Source organism: Enhydra lutris, unplaced genomic scaffold (assembly GCF_002288905.1).
Source record: "Enhydra lutris kenyoni isolate GAN:26980312 unplaced genomic scaffold, ASM228890v2 scaffoldscaffold25, whole genome shotgun sequence".
Classification (NCBI taxonomy): Eukaryota; Metazoa; Chordata; class Mammalia; order Carnivora; family Mustelidae; genus Enhydra; species Enhydra lutris.
This window is the reverse complement of record NW_019154109.1, coordinates 26,249,011-26,272,993: the sequence shown is the minus strand read 5'-3', so window position 1 is coordinate 26,272,993 and position 23,983 is coordinate 26,249,011. Positions and strand designations below refer to the sequence as shown.

The 23,983-nt window shown below is 40.8% G+C and overlaps 1 protein-coding gene across 3 annotated transcripts in view; it reads left to right on the top strand.

The window, feature by feature from the left end:
- The first annotated feature begins 12,123 nt into the window (after positions 1 to 12,123).
- The window catches only part of LOC111151048 (NUF2, NDC80 kinetochore complex component), a 29,360-nt gene continuing 17,500 nt past the window's right edge, over positions 12,124 to 23,983 (top strand). The window contains exons 1-7 of one of the 3 annotated variants that reach the window (XM_022508773.1): positions 12,124 to 12,165; positions 15,706 to 15,840; positions 17,064 to 17,138; positions 17,747 to 17,823; positions 18,323 to 18,384; positions 21,784 to 21,881; positions 23,062 to 23,135. In XM_022508773.1, the coding sequence (XP_022364481.1) occupies positions 15,718 to 15,840; positions 17,064 to 17,138; positions 17,747 to 17,823; positions 18,323 to 18,384; positions 21,784 to 21,881; positions 23,062 to 23,135 (509 nt within the window). In that variant the 5' untranslated portion in view covers positions 12,124 to 12,165; positions 15,706 to 15,717. Of the gene's footprint in view, positions 12,166 to 12,587; positions 12,679 to 15,702; positions 15,841 to 17,063; positions 17,139 to 17,746; positions 17,824 to 18,322; positions 18,385 to 21,783; positions 21,882 to 23,061; positions 23,136 to 23,983 lie in introns of those variants that run through there. The other 2 variants (XM_022508771.1, XM_022508772.1) reach the window with 2 other exon arrangements.

The following is a 23,983-nucleotide window of genomic DNA, read 5'->3' as shown; positions in this document are numbered from 1 at the left end:
TGGAATCCCCCTGGTTTGGAGTGGCTCTCCTTTGCTGGTGGCTTCTGTGGATGTGGTGGTCTCTGTAAGGAAGGAACACTTAGTTTCTTGGAGAGGTGTTCAATTGTCCTCAGGCTAGACTAACTCCACCTCTGATGTAATATTTTTGGGAGGTTGAGGGCTCCCTGCCTTGGTCCTATGGCTGCTCAAGCTGCTCTAAAGATCCTGCCCCTGACCCAAACACTCTATCCTTTCATTTGGAGCCTCAGATTTCATATCATGGGTTCTCTTCCCAGGTATTTATTTTGGTGCCGTTGAGCCCTGCAGGTACAGGCTACACCAGCATACCTTCCGTATTCATAATGTCTACCAAAGAAATAGGCATTTTCTGCCATGTTACAAACATGTTCTTACTCTGAATTCCTTGTCAGGTTGTCCTAAGGGTTCTCTCCCCACAGTGTTCTACTGTTCTCCAGTGGGAGCTCTATGGTGGGCTGCAGGTTCTACAGATCAGCGAGGGAGAAGAAGACAGAGTCTCCTGTTGGTAGGCACCTCCATTTTTACCTGGGATTCTCTTGAGGCATACACTCCTTGACCATCCTCTCAGGCAGCTTTCCTTAAGTAGGGTCACTGGTCCTCAGCTGGTCAGCTCTGAGAGATGCTCTGGACCGGCGTCACTGGAAGTGGCGCCCCCTGGTGCTGGTCTAGAACTGCCTGCAGAGCTAAGGTGGACTCTGTCACAGGGCTCCCTGAAAACAAGCTCTTCCACGGTTAGCAAAGCCGCATGTTATCAGCAGCCTGGGGCTTGGGAACGCTTCTGAAGTTGTTTCTAAACCCATACTTTGTTATGCTGCTCTCATCTTTATCTCTTTGTATTCACCAAGTGCCTAGTTTAGAATTCACAGACATTGTCAGTCGTGGGGAAATTTAAAGCAATCCTCCAGGCTCGGATGCATAAAACCCCATTTTTTTTTTTTCCTCCATGAAAGAGTTCCAAAGAGTCACCAGTTCAATTAACTTTCTGTTTGTTCATTCTGAAGTTATCCAGACTGCTTTTTAAGAGCGCAGTTTCTAAGAAAAATAAAGTGGATCATATGGATTCAGCATGTTGCACTCAAAGAGCATTAGTAACATAAAAATAATAAGTAATTAGTGCTCGGTTTTCAAAAGTATGAATCCAGGAACTGTACTGTGCTCCAAGGGGGGCTGGCACATTTGTCCTGGCTTGAGCCCTCAGGCTATTTATAGACCTTGCACAGGAAGGCTTTTCGTTCATGATGTTGTGATCCATCTTCTATGGGTTAAATTGTGTTCTCCAAAAGAGGTGTATTGAAGTCCACATCCACAAAGTCTCAGAATGTGACCTTATTTGGAAACAGGGTCTTTCTGGGCACAACCAAGTTAAATGAGATCATTAGAGTGGCCCTTACTCCTATATTACTGGTGTCCGTGAAAGAATGGGAAATTGGGACACAGACGCACATACACAAAGAATGTCATGCGAAGATAAAGGCAGAGATTGGGGTGGTACATCTACAAGCCAAGAAAAACCAGACACGGCAGCAAACCGCCAGCCTCTGGGGAGAGGCACAGAAAGGACCCTTCTTCATAACCTGAGAAGGAACCAACACTGTTGACACCTTGATCTTGGACTTCTGGTCTCCATACTGTGAGACAATGAGTTTCTGGTGTTGAAGCCGTCCTGTTTATGGTACTAGCTATGGCAGCTCTAACACATAACACGTTTTTCTTAATCCCTTAATTTCTAAACTCATATACCAAGAGCACTCACCTCCCATTTGGGAGCAACAAACGCCATAGGAGGTGAGGCTAAAGCAGAGGGCAGGGCTACTGGGATTCTGTGGCCGGGCTGCCCAATGAGTGGTCTTCCCACCCTTACCTCTCCAGCCCCTGCTACCTCTCTCCCTCATCCGCTTTCTGAGAGATGTCATCATCTAGGAAAAAACCTTTATTTTCCCTGAAATGAAATTGTTTCCCCCAACTCAAATGTAGAATTCTACATTGGCAAAGTGGTAAATAGTTGGGAACTTAATAAATAAAATCTTCGCAGTATTATTTATGAAATAAAAATGAGAATCTTTGTCTTTTTTTTTTAAAAAACCTATCTAGAAAAGGCCTCCATTTCACTAAGAAGGAAACTGAAATAATAGGCAAAATATATGGTTTCTCTCCTCCTCTCCGTACCCTCTCCACCCCCTGGTTCCTGGCACAGAGCTTTTAAAACCTTGTAACATCCTAAGCAATACAAACACTAGGAGCATCTTTTGTTCTTGTTTTTGACCCTAGTTCCTGACACGGGGCTCCTAAATTCCTTGGAATTTCTTGGGTGACAGGAGTATCTTTTATTCTAGTGAGGTGACTCTGGGTGGGCTCTGGATGGCTTCAGAATGGAGCTGGTCATCAGAAAGATCAAGTCATGATTAGAAGCTTAGAACTTTTCAGCCTTTCCCCCATTCTTAGGGCAGGGAGAGGAGATGGAGATCGAGTTAATGATCAATCATGCCTATGTGATGAAGCCTCCATAAGTATTCCAATACGATGGGATTCAGAGAGCTTCTGCTTGGTGAAGGTATTCACTTATCAGGAGGTGGCACCCCAACCTCATGGGGCCAGAAGCTCCTGCACTCGGGACCACCCTAGACCTCATTCTGTGTGTCTCTTATCATATCCTTTATTATGCAGTAAATGGGTAAATGCGTTCCCCTTAGTTCTTTGAGCCATTTTAGCAAATTATTGAACATGTTGAAGGGGTCATGGAAACCCCAATTTATAGCTATTGGTCAGAAGCACAGGTGTCAAACCTTGGACCTGTGATTGGTATCTGAAGTGGGGCAGGCTTGTGGGCTGGGTTCTTGTGGGATTTGATGCTAATCCCTGGTAGCTAGTGTCAGAACTGAATTGAACTGTAGGTCACTCAGTGGGCATTGGAGAATTGGTCAGTGTGGGGGAAAAACCCACACATTTGGTGACTGGAATTGCGATAGAATGTTGAGAAAAGAAGCAGAGTCTTTCCTTTTCACTGGCCTAGAAAAGAATAGAAAGTTAAAACATTATTTTGCACTGGTAATATGTCCTAATTTTTGGTTCTGAAAATATAGTGTCAGACACATACAAGTTTTCAATGAATTCCCACTGACACACAGTATATTTATAGTCTATACAAAATGTTTGTAATGCTTGTCGAGTCTGCTTTATCCTAGGGTTAGAAGTTTAGTTCTAGCCAGGTGGTTTGCCACTCTGCTTTCTGTCTCCATGCTTAAAATGAAAACATAAGAGGTTAAATAGAATGTCCACATTCTCCCACATGACTACACACTTGCTGTGGTTAGGGGAGAAATAAAGTGATTTCAAGATAAATAATTCCTTGTCAGTCAAGGTGAAAAATCCCTTAGCAGAAGACAGTTGGTTTGTTCCCAAGAAATAAGGTCAAAACTGTGTAAACATTATGATTAGGAATTTCTCATGGAAAGCAAATAGTGGTTTTCTTAAGGAAATCAATTCTTGGAGTAGGAGAATTTATTAAATGTGTTTTGTTTTAGTTAATATTAATCCCCAGAGAAAAACCCCGAGAGGAGAGCATGTCAATGAGCAGAACCAGAAGCAAGTGGCAATCAACAAATGGCAATTCTGTGAGGCTTCCTTTTAAGACAAAGGAAGAACCCAGGAGAGCCTAGGACTTCGCCCTCTTTGGAGTGATGGTATTCCTAGAGAAATAGGGAGACGTGGAAGCTGCCAAATTGTGGAAAAAGAGGATTAGGTATGAGAGAATATCTACCTAGGACATCTCTGAAGACCTAGAATCTTCTTGTGAGGCTCCCAACCCACCCCAAAGCCTTCAAAGGGTCATGATCCCTGGAACAACACAAAGAAGCCAACAAGTTGGGTGAAAGGATCCATCAACTAAACCTGAAAGGAGCCACTCAATGCCCCATAGCCCCTCTCGTTGGTTTTGTGTGTGTGTATTGCAGGGAAGTGGGAGAGGATAGAAGGTATCTAGGGATACAGGCCTTGCTACAAGGACCTAGGGATACAAGCTCCAGAACGAGCCAGAGTGTTGGTGGTATAGTGGTTAGCATAGCTGCCTTCCAAGCTGCAGAACGGAAAGAGAAGGGGTCTGCTGCACAGGCTACAGGAATCAGCCCTGACCCTACCGCTACGCTGCAGGGTTCATTAGGTGGTGCACTGGAGCAGCACAGGGCAGGTCTTCTACCATGAGAGTACTTGGGTTCAACGTTCGGCTCCCTGATTTCCTAGCTATATGGCTATGAGTAAATTGCTAGTTTCTTTGGTGATTTTCACTTTTGGTTTTTCATCTGAAAATGGGCATAGAAACTACTTCATGCAGCTGTTAGCATTAATGAGGTAATGCATGCAGAGGAACTGGTACCCGGGACATTTTTTGTAAACGCAATTTCTTACTATTAAAACACCACAAACAAAAGATATTATAAATGAGATATATCATAATGGGCTATCCTAGCAGCAATATTCAGTATGAATTTTGAATCTATATGGCCAAACTCTTGTTTACCAGGTTGAGTCTGCTTAATAAGTAGTGGATGAAAATTGACAGGTGAAATTTTTCTAAATACCAAGGATGAAATTAGATACTATTACTTCGTACTTACACCAAAATTTTTTGATAAAACACGCAGAGTATCTTCCTTGAGAGAAAGCAGAATTAGGGTCTATGGAAAGATGTTGGGAGCTCAGAAGTGATTTCCCTCTCAGGCTTCGCTAAACAGAGTCTATACTAGACTTACTCCAGGTGACAGAAGTCACTAGCATTGAGGGACTCATAGGATTGACAACGTGACACTAGAACGGTGACAAAAGCTGTTTATCCCCAGAGTTTTCTGATCTGTGCTACTCTGTCATTACTGGTTTCATTGAAACTTTCTCTTCCAAAATTTGTTATGAATGATTAATTTTAACATTATTATTCTTTAATTTTTTTCAATGTTTTATTTAAATTCCAGTTATTTAACACATAGTGTGATATTAGTTTCAGGGGTAGAATTCAGTGATTCATCCCTTGCATACAACACCCAGGGCTCATCACAACAGGTGCCCTTCTCAATATCCATCACCCATCTAGCCTATCCCCTACCCACATCCCTCCCTCATTATGTTCTCCTATCACTGAGAGTCTCTTTTCTGGTTTGCCTCTCCTCCCCTCCTCATCTGTTTTGTTTCTTAAATTGATTAACATTAATATTCTTTCTTGTGACTCTCACGAGCTCCCTTGAAATAACTGGAAACACTACAAGATATTTTAATGACAACACTGGAAATACCCAGGGCATGAAAATTATATTTGGAAAAAAAAAGTCATATTGAACAAATATTTTTATCAATGTCCAATTAGTTTGGGCTATTAATCCCTAAGGTGCTCTATATTAACTGTGTTAAAACAAGACGTTGGTGTGAAAGGTGGTGAGGAGGATCCTAGAGGGGTTCGAGTATAACACACCATGTGTTTTCTCCCTTGGATCTGGTTTAGAGCTCATCAAAAATGAGCAGAGGACATGTATTTTATGGTTTCAAACTAAAAATTCCATTTGAATCCACAACAAAAATTATGTTTAAACCATTGCAAATGTAGAGTTCAGTTCCCAAATCCACTAACAAAGATGAACACAACTGAGGGATGAAGTACATCAATGGGTCTGGAATGATTAAAAGATAATCAAAGCAGACAGCTACTTTGACTTCAATGCTGTTTTTCTTAAGCCTGAACTCTGCACATGTATTTTAAAGTCAATAAATTTAGAATCTAATTTTCCCCCCTAGAACATTGTGTTTGATGTTTATCATTCTACTTCCGTTGACTTTCAAGGGGCATAAGGTTAACGTTAATACAACCACGCCACCCAGTGAACATGCCATGCATACAGAAATGTTACTCGAATTTGCTATTTTCTTTAAATATTCACACATTTTCAATAGCTCTATAGCCCCAAACTTTTATATCAAATTATACACAAAATAGTAATTCAAAAATCTATAAAAGCATTGTATATTTTTAGTTATTCATTTTAATTATGGTTAAAATGTGCAAAGGATATTCCAACACTTGTGCAAAGGGTTTTGTATATCAGATATAACCTGTAATGTTGCTGAGAAATAGATGTTAGATAACATATTGTTTTCTCTTTTATGAAATGTTAGGCAGGCATAAAACTACGACACTCCTTTGCACTAGGTGTTATCTACATCTCTGGATATGTAGCTTCAAATATTTTGTCTGATGCCCTTCATAATTCTACTTCAGTGGGCTACTCATGATTACTCATCATTTTTAAGGAATAAATTTTATTAATATTAAATGATTTAAATAATGGCATCAATGATGCAACAACAAATCTGTGAATCAGTCCATGTGATGTGGTCAAAAATGCTGTCATGATTTCAGACAGCATTACCATCCTATCTTACACGGACCAGACCATAGTCAGAGTGTGCTTTTCAGTCTAATGTTCAGAAAAGTTGAGTACAACACTTTTTTGGCCATCCTTTTATTTTTCTTAAGAAATATAAGCACATAGAGGGGGGAACATAAGTATATACAATCAGAATCTCCTTTTACTTTGACCCAGCTTCCCCTTTTCCCTCCTTAGACGCTACTATTACTGATTTCTCCTGTTAGATGAACCATTTTTTTTTTTTTTTAGATGAACCATTTTTAAAAAGTAGCTCCTTTCAACAACAAACATTAACTGGGCGCTCCGTTTGTGCCAGACGTGGTGTTAGGTGCTTGGGAATCAAGTCATTAAGAACAGCCCTGGATAGTCATTGAGACAGACACGAAACAGATTATTTCAGTATAATAGAAACTTTTATTTATTTATTTGTTTGTTTGTTTATTTCTCTGTATACAAAGAATCCACTGATCTCTTCCAAATGCCATGGATCTGGACATTTTCATGTGTATCTCCCACAGGCGCGTCTTGAGTTTGACATGCCTAAAACTCAACCACTGCTCACCACCAAATGAGTTTCCCTCTATAAATCAGAATGACACCCCATTTGTCTGGGTGCTTGAGTCAGAAAACTCTCACGGAACGACATTTATCAAGCATCTACATTTAAGGACCTGTACTAGGCTATGAATATATGATAGCTGGACTCAACCCCAGGTCCTTGGGATCATGACCCGAGCAGAAAGCAGATGCTTAACGACTAAGCCACCCAGGTGTCCCCACCACTTCTACTTCTTAAATTCCTTTGGGATCTGTTTCCTTCACACCGGCAATACCCCTGTACAGGCTGCTGTCTTCTTTTCTCTGGATTACTATAATGATGTCCCAACTGGTTTCTCTCCCTCTTGAACTTGTTTCCTTGCCACTCTTGAATTCCATTTTTCTCACACTAGCCAGAATCATCACCTAAAATATAAACCTAGTCATGTCAAAATCCTTCAAGCTTTCTACTGTCTTCAGTAAGAACTCCTTAACATGACTAGAATATTCATGATCTGGTCCCTGTTTACCTCCTGAGCCCTATGTCTGGAATCTGTGTTCCTAGACTGTGCTCTCCTCTCCTGAACCGGCCTTCAAATGACTTATTACCTCTATCTGCAGCACCTGTCTCTCCTGCCTTCTCTTCCCCCCCCCCCCCCCATCTGTTAAACCTGGCCAATTCCCAGATATTCTCAAGCATGGAGCCAATCAGGCTGAACTGCATTCTTTTAAAACATATTTTTATTACCTGCCTCCCTTCCCTATGAGAATGTCAGGTCAATTGTTGGATTGGTTTCTATCAATCTATTCACTATTATGTTTCTAGTATGTAGCTCAGCATCTGGCACAAAATTAGGGGCTCAATAAAGTTTTTTGAATGAAAAGATGATTGCCAGTAAAAGCCAGGAGGAGAGTCAACTAATTCAGACTGTAGATTAGGTTAAAAACTTCTTGAAAGGCCCTCCAAAAAATAAGTAAGGATAACTAAAAGTCAGGCAAAGAAAATCAGGATAGCCCAGACAGTCAACAAAAATAAGGTCTCAAAGTATAAAACTGCCTCATGACCCGGAAATGGGTGTGATGGGAGGTCAGGTTGGAAACATAAACAGTGACAAGATCATGAAGTTCTTAGCATGCCAAGCTATGAAGTTAAGACTTTACCTTGGAGGTGATAAGAAAGATGGGTGGAAGAAATATAAGCAGACAAGTGAAACGTCTAGATTTACATTGGGGACTGATCATTATGGCTCCTACTTACAAGATGAATTTGGGGGTGTGGGCAGGGGTGGTAAAGCTAGAAACAACACTAACGTAATGGAAATGAAAGGGATAAACTAAAATTGGAGTGGTTCATGCACCCTCCCAAGTGGATCTATCGAGAAGGCAAGGAAATTATTGGTCACCAAGAGGACATGACCACTGGTTGACCTGTGAGCTGGACACTGGCAACTGGAGGCTCCTCATTCCACCCCCCGTTCTTGGTATGTGTCCAGCTTGCCTTCTCTGCACCCAGAGGCTGCTCCAAGGACACAGCCTTGAGATAGTGATGTGCTGTTGAGACCCATCTGGATTGTATACGTGACTGAACGGATATAAACTTTCAAGATTTGGCAAGCAAGTCAAGAGATCTTCTCCTCTTGCAGCCACCCAAGACAAGTCTTCTCTGCAAGTTCCTTTGCTTATCCAACCCACTACCTACCAATCCAGCATGACCTACCTCTTTCTTTTGCCTCTCCCTGCCGTCCAACTATGGGCCTGGTTTCAGAATACACCTAGGAAGGCCCCAAGGAACTTGTGAACCAATAGAAGTGAAAGCCTGAATCTCAAGGGAGAAGTCTGGAACAACAGTAGTTTTAGGCTTCGTGAACAAACAGATTAAAACAGTGAGTGGATGATACGCCCAAGGAGAAAACACAGACAAAATAACAGTAACGATGATGATGATGACGACGATGATGTTGGAACTTACACTATTTAAAGAGAGTAGAGAAAGAGCCAGCTAACTATGAGTAACGAGAAGAAAAAGGAGCAAAGCAAAGGGAGTTAGGTTTCAAGGAGGGACTGATCAGTGGTAGTAATACAGCTGAGAGGTCTAGAAAGAGAAACACTGATTGGCAGCCCAGGCAAATGAGTAAGAGGAAGGTACGCGAGGCAGGGACGGACACGGGACGCAGGACCTTAAGGTGTGTGTTGCATAATAGCTTGAATTTTCTCAGTTAACCTGAAACAAGGCTAGTACTGGAAATGTGTGTGGCCCCTGGGGAACCTCTGTTCCAATGCATAGGTGCCTGATGGCAAGTAGGGAGTAGAATCTATCTTCGTATTTTTGCCCATTTCTACCACCCTAGATTAAGTGAACCAAGTTTTCGGCCTTACTGATCTGCTAAAAACAAAGCAGAAACAACAATTTGGAACCCCTCACTTTAAGAAGAGATCTGTTTATTTTAACCTAAAGTAGAAGCTACCACTTAGCACCACCTGCACTAAAGGTAAAGTCCCAGCTGCAGGCTGTCGTTGTCTCGCTGAGCATCCCCATCATGTCACTCCAAGGTCCACTCAGTCCTTACAGGTCTGTCATCCAGCCTGGAAAGTGCAAACTAGAAAGGGAACATGGAATTAAAATGAGATCAGAAACAGGTGAAAAACTAGATGCTTGTGAATGTGTTACATGCTTAAAAGCACCTTTCAGACCACACTGACCACCTTCTCATAAAGACGGGAGTTGAGGCTGGGAAGGGGTAGTTTGTAAGAAGGCACTGAAGGCTCTGAGGAAACTAACGGACTGTCAAGAAGCAGGAGGTGAGCCGAAGCTGGAGACCACAAATGTGTTATATACCCCTGTGTACTGTTTCCTTCAGGGAGACGAGCTCGGGACTTGTGGGATGCATTCAGGGCCACAGTTTTGACAGGCACCTGGGTCAGAGGCCTTAGACACAGGGAGTCTGGATGCTGATAAACCCTTCAGTCCAGGCTGGGAAGGGAGGCAATGGCCTGAGCACTGACAGGGAAAACGAAATAGAAGAGCAGATACAGATCATGTGAGGGTGTCCAGGTGCAGAAAACCAAGACGCCACAGTCATAAAGAATACTAGGTTCAATATTCTGCTGTAGGTAGTGTCTTTATGGAGGATGATTAAAACTCTAGAAAGTCTAAGTTGAGTTTTCCGCCATTCTACCCTCCACCTCACACTACTCGGTGACAGGCAACTGTATTTTTTAAAAAGTCATATTTATCCTTAGATAATTTCAACAAATACCCATTAGCCCTTTCATACTTTTAATTCTAATGTAACTATCAAATTGCCACACCTATGGTAAAATTATCCCCCAAACAAACCATGATATTGTAAAGTTGTCTTATTTTTCTTCCCATTGGGTCCGTTCTATTCTTGGGCCACATACAGGTCACTCTTGTCTTGTCTGGTTTCTCAACAGTTTAGATATTTGTTGAGTGCTTACCATGTGCATAGGGCCCAAATACAAATAATAATCAAAATAACAGCTAATTCTTATGGAGTGCTCACAATTCTGCTGGGCACTTAACATGAACAAATTCATTTAATCTTCATGACAACCTACAGATCAAATAGGAGCATTATCTCCATTTTGCAGAGGTGGAAAGCAGCTTAGTTAGGTGAAACCACTTGCCTGAGTCCACATAGGCAGTAAGTAGTGTGACCAGAAATTGAAACCCAGCTACTGATTCCAGAGCTGTGGCCTCCACCCTTAGGTGTCTCCCCTTTCCCTGCCTCTAAGGAGATGTGCTCCAGTGGAGGATAAGTGAGCACAAGTAACACATTTGATTTGGCAAGTACCAAAAAAAGGTCTTTTTTTTCTTCCGTCTTTCTCTCTCCTTTCCTCACTGACTCTCTGAGATCTTTAAAATTCGATTGTCCTAACCTCCTTTTGAGTTTTACTACATTCTGACTTTGAGATTTACCTAAGTACATGGACTTAAGGAAAAAGAAGCCCTAAACCACTTAATATGAAACGTTATTTTTGTTAGAAATGGGCATACACTTCTCTATCAATACTCACAAAAAAAAGCACCAGAATTTGTCTACTTCCAACACAATTTTTCTAGCATGACTTTTCACTTTATCCAGTCCAGACGCCCCATCCAACATAGGACCTTCACCAGCTCCTGCAGTCGGACGCGAGTCCCATTCTGGCCTCGAATGCCCCAAACCCAAGGAAAACCTCACGACCGCTCCACCGACACTCGTTCGCTCCTGCCTTGCGCGGCAGAATGCGGACTTGGGGTCATGTATGAAGCACCTTTCACTCGGGGACGTGCACATTTGGGGGAGTCGGTGTCGGAAGCACCTGCCGGGCCGGCTGCTGTGGAGACGCCCGGAGGGAGGGAGAAGCTAAAAATCAGGAGGCCTGGCTTCTACTCTCAGCAGTGCCGCTTACTACAAGCCGGGAACAAACCACTTCCAAGCCCCCGTCTGCCGGAAGGACCTCAGCTTCCTTTCGCCTCTCCAAGCCGGAAGAAGGGGATTGGGGTCTGGATAGTGGTTGTGCTGCTGGTGAGCCACCGTGCCCGTCCTCGGCCGGCTGCGCGGCCTCCCTGGTTGAGATCCCTCGTCTGAGGACGGCATCTACTCGCCCCCTTCCTCCTTCCCCTTTTAGTGAAGCCAAACACAGAAGCCGAGCGCTCACACTCGAGGTCAGAATAGCGGCATCAGGATCATCAGTCCGGGACTCTAGGGCTTCCCCTGCCCCATGGAGAGCCCCACATCCGCTCTCCCTTCTCACCCTGAGCTTAGCTCAAGTCTCTACAAACTGTCCCTCTGCTTTTGCTCCCGACCTCGGGCCCCAGACGGGCTCCGTGGTGCGGAAGAACCGTGCAGAGACCATACCCTCTGAATTCCCAGCCCTTCCTGCAAACCGCGGCGCTCCCACTTCCTGTGGAATCCAGGTCCGACTAGACGCCGACGCCACGAAAAACGGTTCCGGTCCCAGCCCGGCGCCCTCTCTCCCGGCACAAGCCCCACCCGTCTCGAGTCTCTTGAGCCTTACCGGCACCCGGCGCGGCGGCCGAGGAGGAAGTGGGCTGGGCGGAGGGGGGCGGGACTTCCAGAAGGAGGCGGCAAGTTTGAAAAGAGACAACCGTCGGTGGTTGATGTCTGTTGACTTCTGACTGGGCCTGCAGCAGCGCCTGAGCTCTTCGCCCTCCTGCGGGCGGCCGGCTGGCGCGGTGAGGGAACGCGAACAGACGCGGGAGGACGGGAGCCTGAGTGCGCCGTCCCTCCGGAGGCGCGGGCAGGAGCCCACACCCGGGCCTGGCGGTGTCTCGGTTGCGCGCAGCGCTGGGGCGGGGGGTGGGGGGGAGCGTCTGGAGGACCCAGCCCCGGGAGATGGGGTTCTTCCAGTTTGGTGTTGGTCCCAGAAACAACCTGAGCTTAGTTCCTGCGAAACGATGAGTGTTTGTTGCCCCATAGACCGTGTGAGGAGAAACTCGAGCTGAAGCTGGCCAGTCGAAGCTTATATTCATATTTTTTGAGCCCATTTATTTAGAAGGCGGTAGGATTGAGACGCTCGTCAGCTTTGCACACATCTCCGTTGCGCACACATCGCTTGGCCGGAGCGAAGGTGTCATACTTAGTCTAAGATTCGAAGGAAAAGGACGGTGTGTGTATGGCACTCTGCGTGCAAAGCACCTTCATTTTCCCTGAACGAGTTCAGGAAACTTTCTACTTAGTTTATTGAGGTCGTTTTTGTTTAGTCTTTGCCTCCCGGAATTTTTATTTCATGAGCTTGTTTTAGCAAAACGAAGAGTGTACGATTGAACAGGTTTCTGTCAGCATCCACTCTGTTCAGCTTCTGGGTGTTGCTAGTATAAAGAAACCAGAGGGATAACGAGCAGTTGATACCACCTACTTGCTAGGCGGTCTGAGGGTCACCCTACGTATATTATTACGTTGTTTATATGCTTTATCCCACTAGAGACCTCATACTGTTCAGCTGGAAGGCCTTTCCCCCCACCTCCCAAAAATGCATTGGAACGGAAGTTGTACTATCACAGAAAGATAGAAATTGGATATGGGAGATGATTCCAAAAAAGGAACATTGGGAGTTTGGGAAACATCTGGGAGGAGACTAACTTGAAACAGAAAATTCATTGATTTATTAAATATTGGAGTGTTTTAGCAACCAACAGAAAAGTTTGAATTTGATGTAGAGGGTAGGGTTACTGAAGTATTTTTGTAAAGATGTTACATGATGCATTTGGTGTTTATAAGGATTAATCTGATAGAGTGTGCAAGACGCATTAGAGAAGAATGTGCAGTAATGATTATGAAGGTATTTTACACCTACTCTTTCTCTCTTGTGATAATTTTTTTAAAGATTTATTCATTTGAGAGAGAGAGAGAGCATGAATGGGAGGGGCAGAGCAGAGGGAGAGGGAAATCCCAAGCAGACTTCATGCTGAACGCAGAGCCTGGCCTAGGGCTCCATCTCGTGACCTGAGATCATCCCCAGCACCGAAACCAGGAGTCTGTTGCTTGACTGCCCCTCTATCATGATAATCTTTGATCCGGATGTGGCTTGTTTTGGAAAAGTGACTTTTTCTACAATCTTTTGGCCAAGTATTTCTGTCAGTGTTTTTTAAATCTATGACTTAGATGAAGTTGAGGAATGTGTGTTTATGCTGAAAAGGACATTTAATATGTGAGGTGTCAGGATCTGGAGTCAGAAAGATGCTGACTATGGAATGAAAGTGTGAAATTATAAAATTCAGTAATGGGAGGGCAGATCCTTGCTTACGGTTCAAATAATTATGTAAGAAAAACATGGGGAAGTCCTGGCTTGATATCAATGGGCACACTGAAGGAGTTCCGGGAGTTTTCTTTGATTGTGTGTGTGTATGAAAGAGAGGGAGACAGTGACCGAGACAGAGAGTACGTGCTACAGTCATAGACTAGATTAGCAGTGGCCGATGTCTACTTATATTAATACTCTGCCTGCAACCTGTATCTGAAGTATTGCGTTCAGTTTGAGCGTTACATTTTAAGAAGACATAGACAAAATTGTTTTAGAGGAAAGTGAGTAGAATGGTAGTTTCTAAAATAATATCATGTAAGCAGTGGCTCTACTTAAATTATACTTAACCTTTGAGAAGAGATGGCTAAGCAGAGATGTGATGTCTTTCTTCACATTTTTAAAAGTGGTGTCATGTACACAGAAGTTAATGCATTGTTTATAGCTGCCCTGACGGGAAATAGGACCAGTGGGTAAAGATTACAGCAAACAGATGTCTACGCAGTGTGAGGAAGAGTTACCTAATCATGAGAACCACACTGAAGTGGAAAAAAGTTGCTTCGGGAGTTAGTGAATTTTGTGATGTTTGCACGTGTTCACGGAGAAGTGCAAAGTTGTTTGTCAGTCATCTTTCAGAACGGCTTTGCACATTTATCAGAGGTTAGGGAAATTGTCGAAACTTCTTTTAGCTGTAATAGTCTATGAAACATTAGGCACCTAAAGAAATGGATTTCCAGAATTTGGGCTCATTTCAGTTTGTTTGCAAAATTGAATGTATTCACATTGGGTCTTTTGAATTATGCTACTTCCTCACTGGGTAGGGGATCTGTATGTAATAAACCCGATATTGTTCACTGAGAGGCAAAGGCAGTGCTGCTGTGGCCGGTGCTCCTGCTCTTGCCACCACTGCTGTTCTGCCGGGCACAGCTAGAAATAAGAAAATGAAAAGGTGTCAGCTTCTGAGGGCTCAAAGTGTAGTGTCACAGTTCTAGAAACATCACAATACACTGTGGCAGGCGTTATAACAGTTAAATGCAAGGCTCTAGGACATGATTTCTTAACCTCAGCATTGTTGACATTTGGACTGAATAATTCTTTGCTGCGGTGGAGGTGGGGAGGGCACTTCTGTGCGTTGTACGTTGTTCAGCAGCATGCTGGGACACTTACCACTAGATTCTAGTAGCACCCCATTCCAGTCCTGACCCCCAAAGATGTCTCCACACATACCCTGGTGTCCCCACACCTGGGAGGGGAGGTGCGAAATTGTGAGAACAACTGCTGTAGGGAGACACAGGTGGGAGTATCTCACATCTGAGGACATTAGGGGAAAGTGGTGGTGATGGTAGCTGTTATTTTAAGTTATCTCTCTGGTGATTGAAATTCCCACCAATTACAGCATTCTGTATTTACTGTATTTTTTCACCTCTCTCTTCCCATATGCATCTTAAGTCTTATTACCCATCTCACTATGTATACATCAAATAGGATGTTAGATCAGAGTACAGTTTTATTATCCTTATGTTGATACTCGTTATATATAACACTTCTGCTGATAGCATTACCTATATATCTTGCCTTGAGGATTAATTCTCAGGACCAATCTTGTTAAACCCTAAGTCCCCCAAATTTAACAAAGAAAAAAACCCAGGAATTTTCACGTATATTCAAGCAAAGTCCTCTTTCCCATATGAAAGAGAATAGCATTAGGAAATTAGAGAATGACTGAGCCATTTCAGAATAAAAGATATTTCAGGACAGACACACATACACACTCTCTCTCTCTCTTATAATTTAGGATATACATATGTATGTGATTTGTGTTATCTTATGTGGGTGTTTGATGATAGTTAACACGACTATGAATGGTTCGACATTAGCTTGTTAGTTTTGCTTATGTTTATCAGCTTCCAGGTAAAGAGAACAGCTAGTTGTGCCATGTTTCTGACCCTTGCTTTTTCTTCCTTCCAACCAGCAGGAGATTCCCAAGATGGAAACTTTGTCTTTCCCCAGATATAATGTAGCTGAGATTGTGATTCATATTCGCAACAAAATCTTAACAGGAGCTGATGGTAAAAACCTCTCCAAGAATGATCTTTATCCAAATCCAAAGGTATGATGTGGTTGTGTTTGCATGTAGATGATGGTATTTAAAAAGAAATGAAACCACCCGGCCTATAGGATTTGCAGAAGGGCATGTACCCTACTGCTTGATGTGGGCCAGTCATTTTTAATCCAGAAGCAATCTCTCACCAAATGTAATTTTAAAATAATGTTAAGTTTATGTGTGAGGTGACATCTACATTTCCATTAGGAATTCAATTCCTTAATATGGTTGTTTTCTTAAAAAAAAAAAAAAAGAACACTTCTTAATCATAGATGTATTAAAGTATATTAAATTTTTTATTACTATTGGAGTGGTGGTCTGAGTGTATCATTTATTGGTAGGGCTTGAAGGAACCTATTCCAAGTGGTTTCCAACCATAAAAAGTGCTTCAAAACAATTCTCTTTGGAAGCTTACAGATTAATTTTCTTGCATTATGCCCCAAGGGGGGGATTGACTTGTTTTGACAAGTCATTCTTATTTCTTTAGTTATTAAACGCAAAAATGAACTATTTATATGTCACAGAAAATCCCAAAGTCTCCTTCCATTTTCCTGTGCTCATCTTGAAGTGATAACATAATAAAACCCGATCTAATGGTGTAGAACTCAAACTTTTTGATCTCAGTCCCTTTTTAATTCTTTAAAATGGAAGGAATAATCTCAGAATAAATGAACTTGCATATGAATCAGAACAAGTTCTACAGGCCAGTATTTGGCAGCTCCTGAATTAAAAGAGAAAACTTTTGAAAATGCCTTGCTACTCTATTAAATTTATACCCCCAGGATTATAGTGTTCACTTAAACTTTAACATCTCAGGAAACCTTAACATCTCAAGCATGAAATAAGTTTGCCCATGATCTTAAAAAAAAAACGAAAACAAAAACAAAAACACTCTCAGAGTGCCATTATGTCTACCTCATGCCTACAATCTATTTTGAAAGACTAAACCGTCTTCCCTGATGCGGATGGATTGCTTGGATAGATTTTGGGTATACTTGCTCTCATTCTGCATGTAAGCTTAAACAGCTGATCTTACTGAGCACTTATTACACCTGAGCAAACTGGCAAGTACACAGGTATTTTAAAATTTGGAAAAATAAAATATTTCAAGAGAAATAGAGTAATCTTATTACTCTATTTTTTGCATCCGTTGTCTACAGTGGCAGCTGTTGGTGATTCCGCTGGAGAGTCATGCATCGGAGTACTAAAAGGTTGTTTTTCTGTTGTAGCCTGAAGTCTTGCACATGATCTACATGAGAGCCTTGCAAATAGTATATGGAATTCGGCTGGAGCATTTTTACATGGTGCGTTTCAGACGAGGCAAAATTACTTTGTTTTGCTGCATTTGCCTTGTTCACACGGCATACTGGTTTCAGGATAGGAAGTTCTCGACTTCATTTTTAACAGAATCCAAAGGCTTATGTAAAATTAATGTCACTTGCAGAAAAATCTTAGGCATAATAGTGGCATACATTGATAGCTTTAGTAAGACAACAGTACTAAAAGACTTAAATGACACAGTGTTTTAGGGTAGTTATGAAAATTAAAGAAGAACACATGTAAAATTCTCAACATAGTTCCTGATGTAGTAAATGCTGACTTTACCCCTTCGTACGTTCATTTAAAAAATCCTTACTGAGCATGTACTGTGAACCTAGCATTATTAGTAACGACTCTAGTTTTGTGCTAGGATCTTTATTGTTAACTAAGTTTTTAACATTTAATGATAAACGTTATTTTGACCTTAATTTATGATTAACAGGGGGTGCTCAGGGGAGTGTATGACTCTTGATTTAAGGGTCATAAATTTAGGGAGCCTGCTTAAAGGGAAGAGAAGGTAATTTTGAGGTTGAAGATTTTTCTCATTTTATCTAATCAATGTGTAACTTAGGTCTTGTGATATTACGTTTAGATGCCAGTGAACTCAGAAGTCATGTATCCACATATCATGGAAGGCTTCTTACCAGTCAGCAACTTATTTATTCATCTGTGAGTAAGGGGTTTTATTTTTCCGAGACTATAAACATTCATTGTTTTCTTTGCATTAAGCTTCCTTAATGACAGGATTTTCTTGGAGAAAGAATTTCTGTCAACTCCCTCTCCACTCCATCAGTACACTGAAAATTGTAGACTTCCTTCAAATAGAACTAATTGCTTCCCTCTGTGGCACTTTCAATTCTGCTTTCAGTGGAATTTTAAGATGTTGTGAATCTAAAATTGTTTGGAGGTTTTGAGTTTTTAAAGAGTCCTAGTACCTCCAAAAGTGTGTGTTGCTTGTTAGAATTTATAACTATACGTTGGCATTGCTTGAATACTGGTGTAGGGAACAGAAAACAAAACTGTGCTACAGAGTTTTGCTTGGTAGTAGACTTCTGACTTGGTCTTTGGACATTGAGAAACATATCCAGGAATCTCTTGGAAAATAAAATGTTTATATCAAATGGTTTATATATAACTTAAAATATTCTTTGTCCACTTCATCTTTAAGGGACTCCTTTCTGCCCGTCTGTCGGGTGAATGACTTTGAGATTGCTGACATTCTATATCCAAGTAAGTGAGAATTCAAAACAATTTTAATATTTGACTTTAATATTTTACTTCTCCATCAATAAATGTAGAAAAAATTGGCTTTAGAAGGTCAATTTTAAGTATGAGTTTTTTCATATCCTATTACTGGAATTGTTTTCTCTTGAAGGTCCATAGGAAAGCTGTTTTTCTGATCCATTTTTCTTAACTCCTTACATTTAAAAGACATCCTATAAATTTGAAAGCATGAGTATGAGTAATATGCAACTGGATTGTGGATTCATCATACCAATTTGCTCCAATGTAGCAATTGCTTTTTACTCTGAAGAAAATATCTTTTAACAGTGATAAGAATAGTCTTGATATGATATTAACATGTCAATTTTTCTTAACTTTATTTAAATGTCCCTTAATCCTTTTGACTCTGATATTTATACATCAAGTTATTTTATGTTGCAAGAGATTCAGTGTGCTATTTAAAAATGTTTTTTCCCTCTTTCTGATCTACCTTTTTGTTTTGTTTATGGATCTATAATTTACACAAAATAAAATTTCAACAATTTTAAATGTGTAACTAAATGAATTTTAACAGAGGTACATGGTTGTATAGCCACTGCCACGATCCTGGGTGGAAATTCGATGGCCCTACAAAAGTTCCCTCGGGTCCCCTCGTAGCTGATTATTTCTGACCGAGCCCTCTTCCCTGGCAACCACTGATCTGCTTTCTGTCACTGTTGTTTCTTGACTTGTCTGATAGTTGATGTCAATGAAATAATAGTCTGTATTCTTTTGTGTCTGGTGTCTTAACTTAGCCAAATGCTTCTGAGATTCATCCGTGTTCGTTGCATTTATCAGTAATTCGTTTCTTTTTATTTTGGAATAGTACTCTATTGTAAATCAAAACTGTGATTTATTTACCCGGTGACCAATTGGTAGACATTTGGACTGTTTCCACATTCTGGCCATTGTGAATAAGGCTGCTCTGAAAGTAGGTTACAAGTCTTCCTGAGGTCATGTGTTTTCATTTCTACCTAGCAGTAGAAATACTGGCTCAGGTGTTCAGTATATTCTTAACGTTTTAAGAAACTGCCGAACTATTTTCTAACATGGCGGCCTCATACCATCCACGGCGTCTGTTAGGTTCAATTGCTCCACGTCCTCTCCTGCACTGATATTGGAAAGTTTTAATTTTAGCCATTCTAGTGGCTGTATCACTGTATCTCATGGTTTTAATTTTTATTTCCCTGATGACTAAAAGCAGCATTATTTCCATATGCTTATTTGCTATCTGTATATTTTCTTTGGTGAAGGGTCTTTTTGAATCATTTTTTTAAGATTTTGTTTTTTTAAGTAATCTCTGCACCCATTGTGGGGCTAAAACCCATAACCCTGAGATTAAGAGTCACATGCTCCCCCGACCGAGGCATCCAGGCACCCTAGTGTTGTTGTTATTGTTGTTGTTTTGTTTTTGGAATTGTTTGTCTTATTACTGAATTATAAGTCTTCTTCAGATGTTATAAAAACACATAGTTTATCAGATAGGGATTATGCAGATGTTTTCTCCCAATCTATTACTTGCCTTTTGAATATTGTAACAGTGTCCTTTGAAGAGCAAAATATATTTCCATTTTGAAGATTCTAATCATTGTTTTTTGTTTTCATAAAAGTGATTCATAAAACCATTTTTGGTGTGTACTGTTAAGAAATCTTGGCCTCAGAGATGCTAAGATTTTACTCATATGTTTTAAGCGTATCATAGTTTTATTTATTTATTATTTATTTACTTATGAGAAAGAGCAAGCGAGAGTGTGTATGTGAAGCGGGGAAGGGAGGGATAGAGGGAGAATCTCCTTGAGGTTCGTTGGGTTAGATCTCACAATGCTGAGATCATGACCTGAGCCAAAATCAAGTGTCGGACGCTTAACTGACTGAGCAACCCAGGTGCCCCAAGCATATTGTTCTGGCTTTTGTTATTGAACACTTGAATTTTTATATATGATGTAAGGTCAGGGTCTTTCTTTTTTATAGTTTTTTTTCTTTTTTGCATATAGTTATCAAATTATTTCAGCACCACTTATTGAAAAGATTCTTCATTTTCCCATTGAATTACTGTGGCAGTTTTGTCAAAAATCAATTGATCAACCACCACACACCTATTAGAATAGCACACATCCAAACACTGATAATATGAAATGCTGGCGGTTTACTGCCAGAGCTCCTGAGTGAGCTTTGGTGTTTCCTTTTTTCCGGGAATTTATCCACTTCTTTTCAGTTGGCAAGTTTATTAACATAAAGTTGTTCATAATTTTCCTGTATCTTTTTTTAAAATATTTTATTTATTAGAGAGAGAGATCATGAGTAGGCAGAGAGGCAGGCAGAGAGAGAGGGGGAAGCAGGCTCCCCACTGAGTAGAGAGCCTGATGTGGGGCTCGATCCCAGGACCCTGAGGCCATGACCTGAGCCGAAGGCAGAGGCTTAACCCACTGAGCCACCCAGGCGCCCCTTCCTGTATCATTTTTAACAGTCTTGGGGTTCAGTAGTGATGTCCCCTCTCTCATTCTGATGTTTTTCATTTGTTTTTTCACTCTTGTAGTTTTCCCAGACCAGTCTGGCCAGAGGCTTATCAATTTTGTTTATCCTTTCAAAGAACAGCTTTTGGTTTCATTGGTTTTTCTGTATTTTATTTATGTTTCTGTTCTACTGTTTTCTGTGCTTACATTGCTATTCCTTTCTTTCATGTGTAGTTTGGATTTGCTGTTTCCTCCCTCCCCCACCCCCTTGTTTTAGGTAGAAGCTGAGGAAGTTCATTTGACTTTTCTTCTTTCCTAACACAGGTGTTTAGTGCTATAAATTTCCCTTTTGTCAGCTTTAGCTGCATCCCGCAAACTGATGACCGATTGTTTCTTCTGTGTGTGTGGCTGCATATGCCCACATGCCTTTGGATTATAAATTTGATCTTGTCTTCAGCAGGGTAGCCTGTGATCTTCTGCTCCTGGGGTTGAGGCCACATCCCTCCTGGGATACTTCCTGCTGTTGGCAGTTGTTCCAGGGTTATCACTGGCCAAAGATCACCTCATTTGTCTCTCTTATGGATGGCTGTTCTGTACTGCCAGTCGTCTGGTGTCTGAAATTTTTTACTTTGTGTATTTTATCTGGTTTTCTTGTTGTTTAAGATGGGAGAATAATTCTGTTCCTTATTATTCTCTCTTGGCCAAAAATGGTTTACCTTTTTTTTTTAAAGTTATTAATGCAAAGATAATTCTGATCTTTATATTAGAGCACATTTTTTGCACTTTGGTTAATTATAGCATGCACGCAGTTTTGTTCTATGCTCTATGAGCAAAGTATATCGTGGGAGAGGATGAATTTTTATTTTTACATTGTTTCAAAGATTTACTTAAGAAGTCTTGCTTTCTGTTTTAGAGGCAAAACGGACAAGTCGGTTTTTAAGTGGCATTATCAACTTCATTCACTTCAGAGAAGCATGCCGTGAGACATATATGGAATTTCTTTGGCAATATGTAAGATTTAAGTATATTTTTGAGTCACATAACCGATTAGTAATATCACTTATGAACTACTAAACTATTTTGAAATAGTAGTCGCAGATAACTGTCATATGGCTGTTAGAATCATTTATTTTAATATTTATGTAAGTTGCAGATTTTTGTTAATGGAAAGCATGTATCAGAATGAGATTTTCTTTGCTATTGGATAGCATTAGGGAAAGGCTGGGGTTTTTTGTTCTAATCTTATAGCTGAGGCTCCTTTTCCTATATTACGTTATGTAAGGGGAGAAATAGTGACAAATGCATGTTTTTTCCTTTGGAGTTATACTGTAGTGTTCTTTATTTAATTGAGATATTTGAGGTTTATGTTTGCTTTCTAAAGAATGGCCTAAAACGATGTTTTGTTTATCATGCTGGCCCAACATTGCATTATAAGATCCAGTCCAAGTAAATCACTTTAACAGATGGGAACTCATTTCATCAACAGTTTAGAGAATTTGGAAAGATTATGGGTCATCCATGTGATTCGTTTCCATCTGTCCCAGTTTTGGGTTATCATATTCTTAGTAAAGTGCCAAAGTTAACACCAGACTATTAGAACTTCCCCTCCAGCGACACTGAGTTGTATAGATAGAAACTTCCTTGTACAAATCGTCAAGCTTAAACTTCCCAAACATCACACACTCTCCAAAGCTTCATGTGGATTTGCTAACACACAGAAACATACAATTTTGCTTGGCTAATTTTTCCTCATTCTTTTAAGACACAGCTCAGACGTCTATCATATTCACGAAGCATCCCGTGATGTTCCTCCCCAGCCATTACCCTGGTTGGCTGGTGTCGTTATCTTTAGTCCTGTAGCAAGTTGGTTTGTGGACTTAATGCATGTATCTGACCCTTCGAGGAGAATGAGCTACTTAAGTCTCAACTATAACTACTACTTCTTAGGTATTATTCTTGGCACTTAGCCCAGTACCTGACTATGGTAAGGACTCAGCATTTATGTGTGAATCAGTAAATTCCTCATTCACTCATCACAAATGCCTATTCTCTCTTAAACATATCTTAATTCTGATGGTGAAAGCTGGGGACTAAGCATTTTGCAGTGTGTACTGGTAGATTTTTTTTTTTTTTTAAACACATGTTGTTGTGTTTGTGTTGAGAAGCACTAATATGAAAATTGCTTTGATAGAAATCTTCTCTGGACAAAATGCACCAGTTAAATACTGCACACCAGGAAGCGTTAATGAAATTGGAGAGACTTGAGTAAGTAGGAGTTTTACAAATTAAATGAATATAATTTCAAGATGCAGAACGAATCATGAATAGTATTTGACAACCCTGCAGGATACCTCAAGTCTCCTTCTTCTTCCTCACTAAATAGCAGACTTTTTAAGTTTATCAGTTCCAGAGAAAGAAAAAACTCATTCTCCTTCTTTCTGTTAGTGTATCATATGTTCTTTTACTTTATTCTTGTTATTAGTGAATTAGCATGAGATGTTTAAAGCCATTAACTTACCTCCTAAGTTATGTCTGGAAGTAGTTATCTTGTATAGGTGAGCAGTGATTAAGTGGACTTTCTTTCTTTCTTAAAGCCAGTTAATTCTGTTAAGAGAGCTTTGTTTTGTTTTGCCTCATTGGTCCCATTGGAGTTATGAGTTTTTGGCCAGAAAGATCGATTTTGAGCAGAAGGATTTTTCTATCCCTTGTACTTTCTTGCTGGCTCTGAGTTTCTTTGTTTCGCTGGAGAGCTTTCCTAACCTGCTCTGGTATAACCTGCTCAGAGACAGCAGTAGGCTGCAAAGACTGGGAACAGGAGGCAGATACTAAAATCTGACAGGTAAATTTAATGTAAATGAAGTTAAGAGATAAATGACAAAGTTGGGTGTGGGTATTTGTAGCCTACGCAGCAGAGCAGCACCATCCCTAGTGAGAAAGCCTGTGTAATATTCCTAACACGTGGAGAAGCCAAGGGCAAAAGGATAATAGAAAAATGGGCAAAGGCTAAGAACAGGGGATTTACAGAAGAATGACTACAAATAGATAATTAAAAATAGGTAAAGATTATTAAACTCATTAACAGTCAGGGAAATGATCATTAAAACCATAATTCT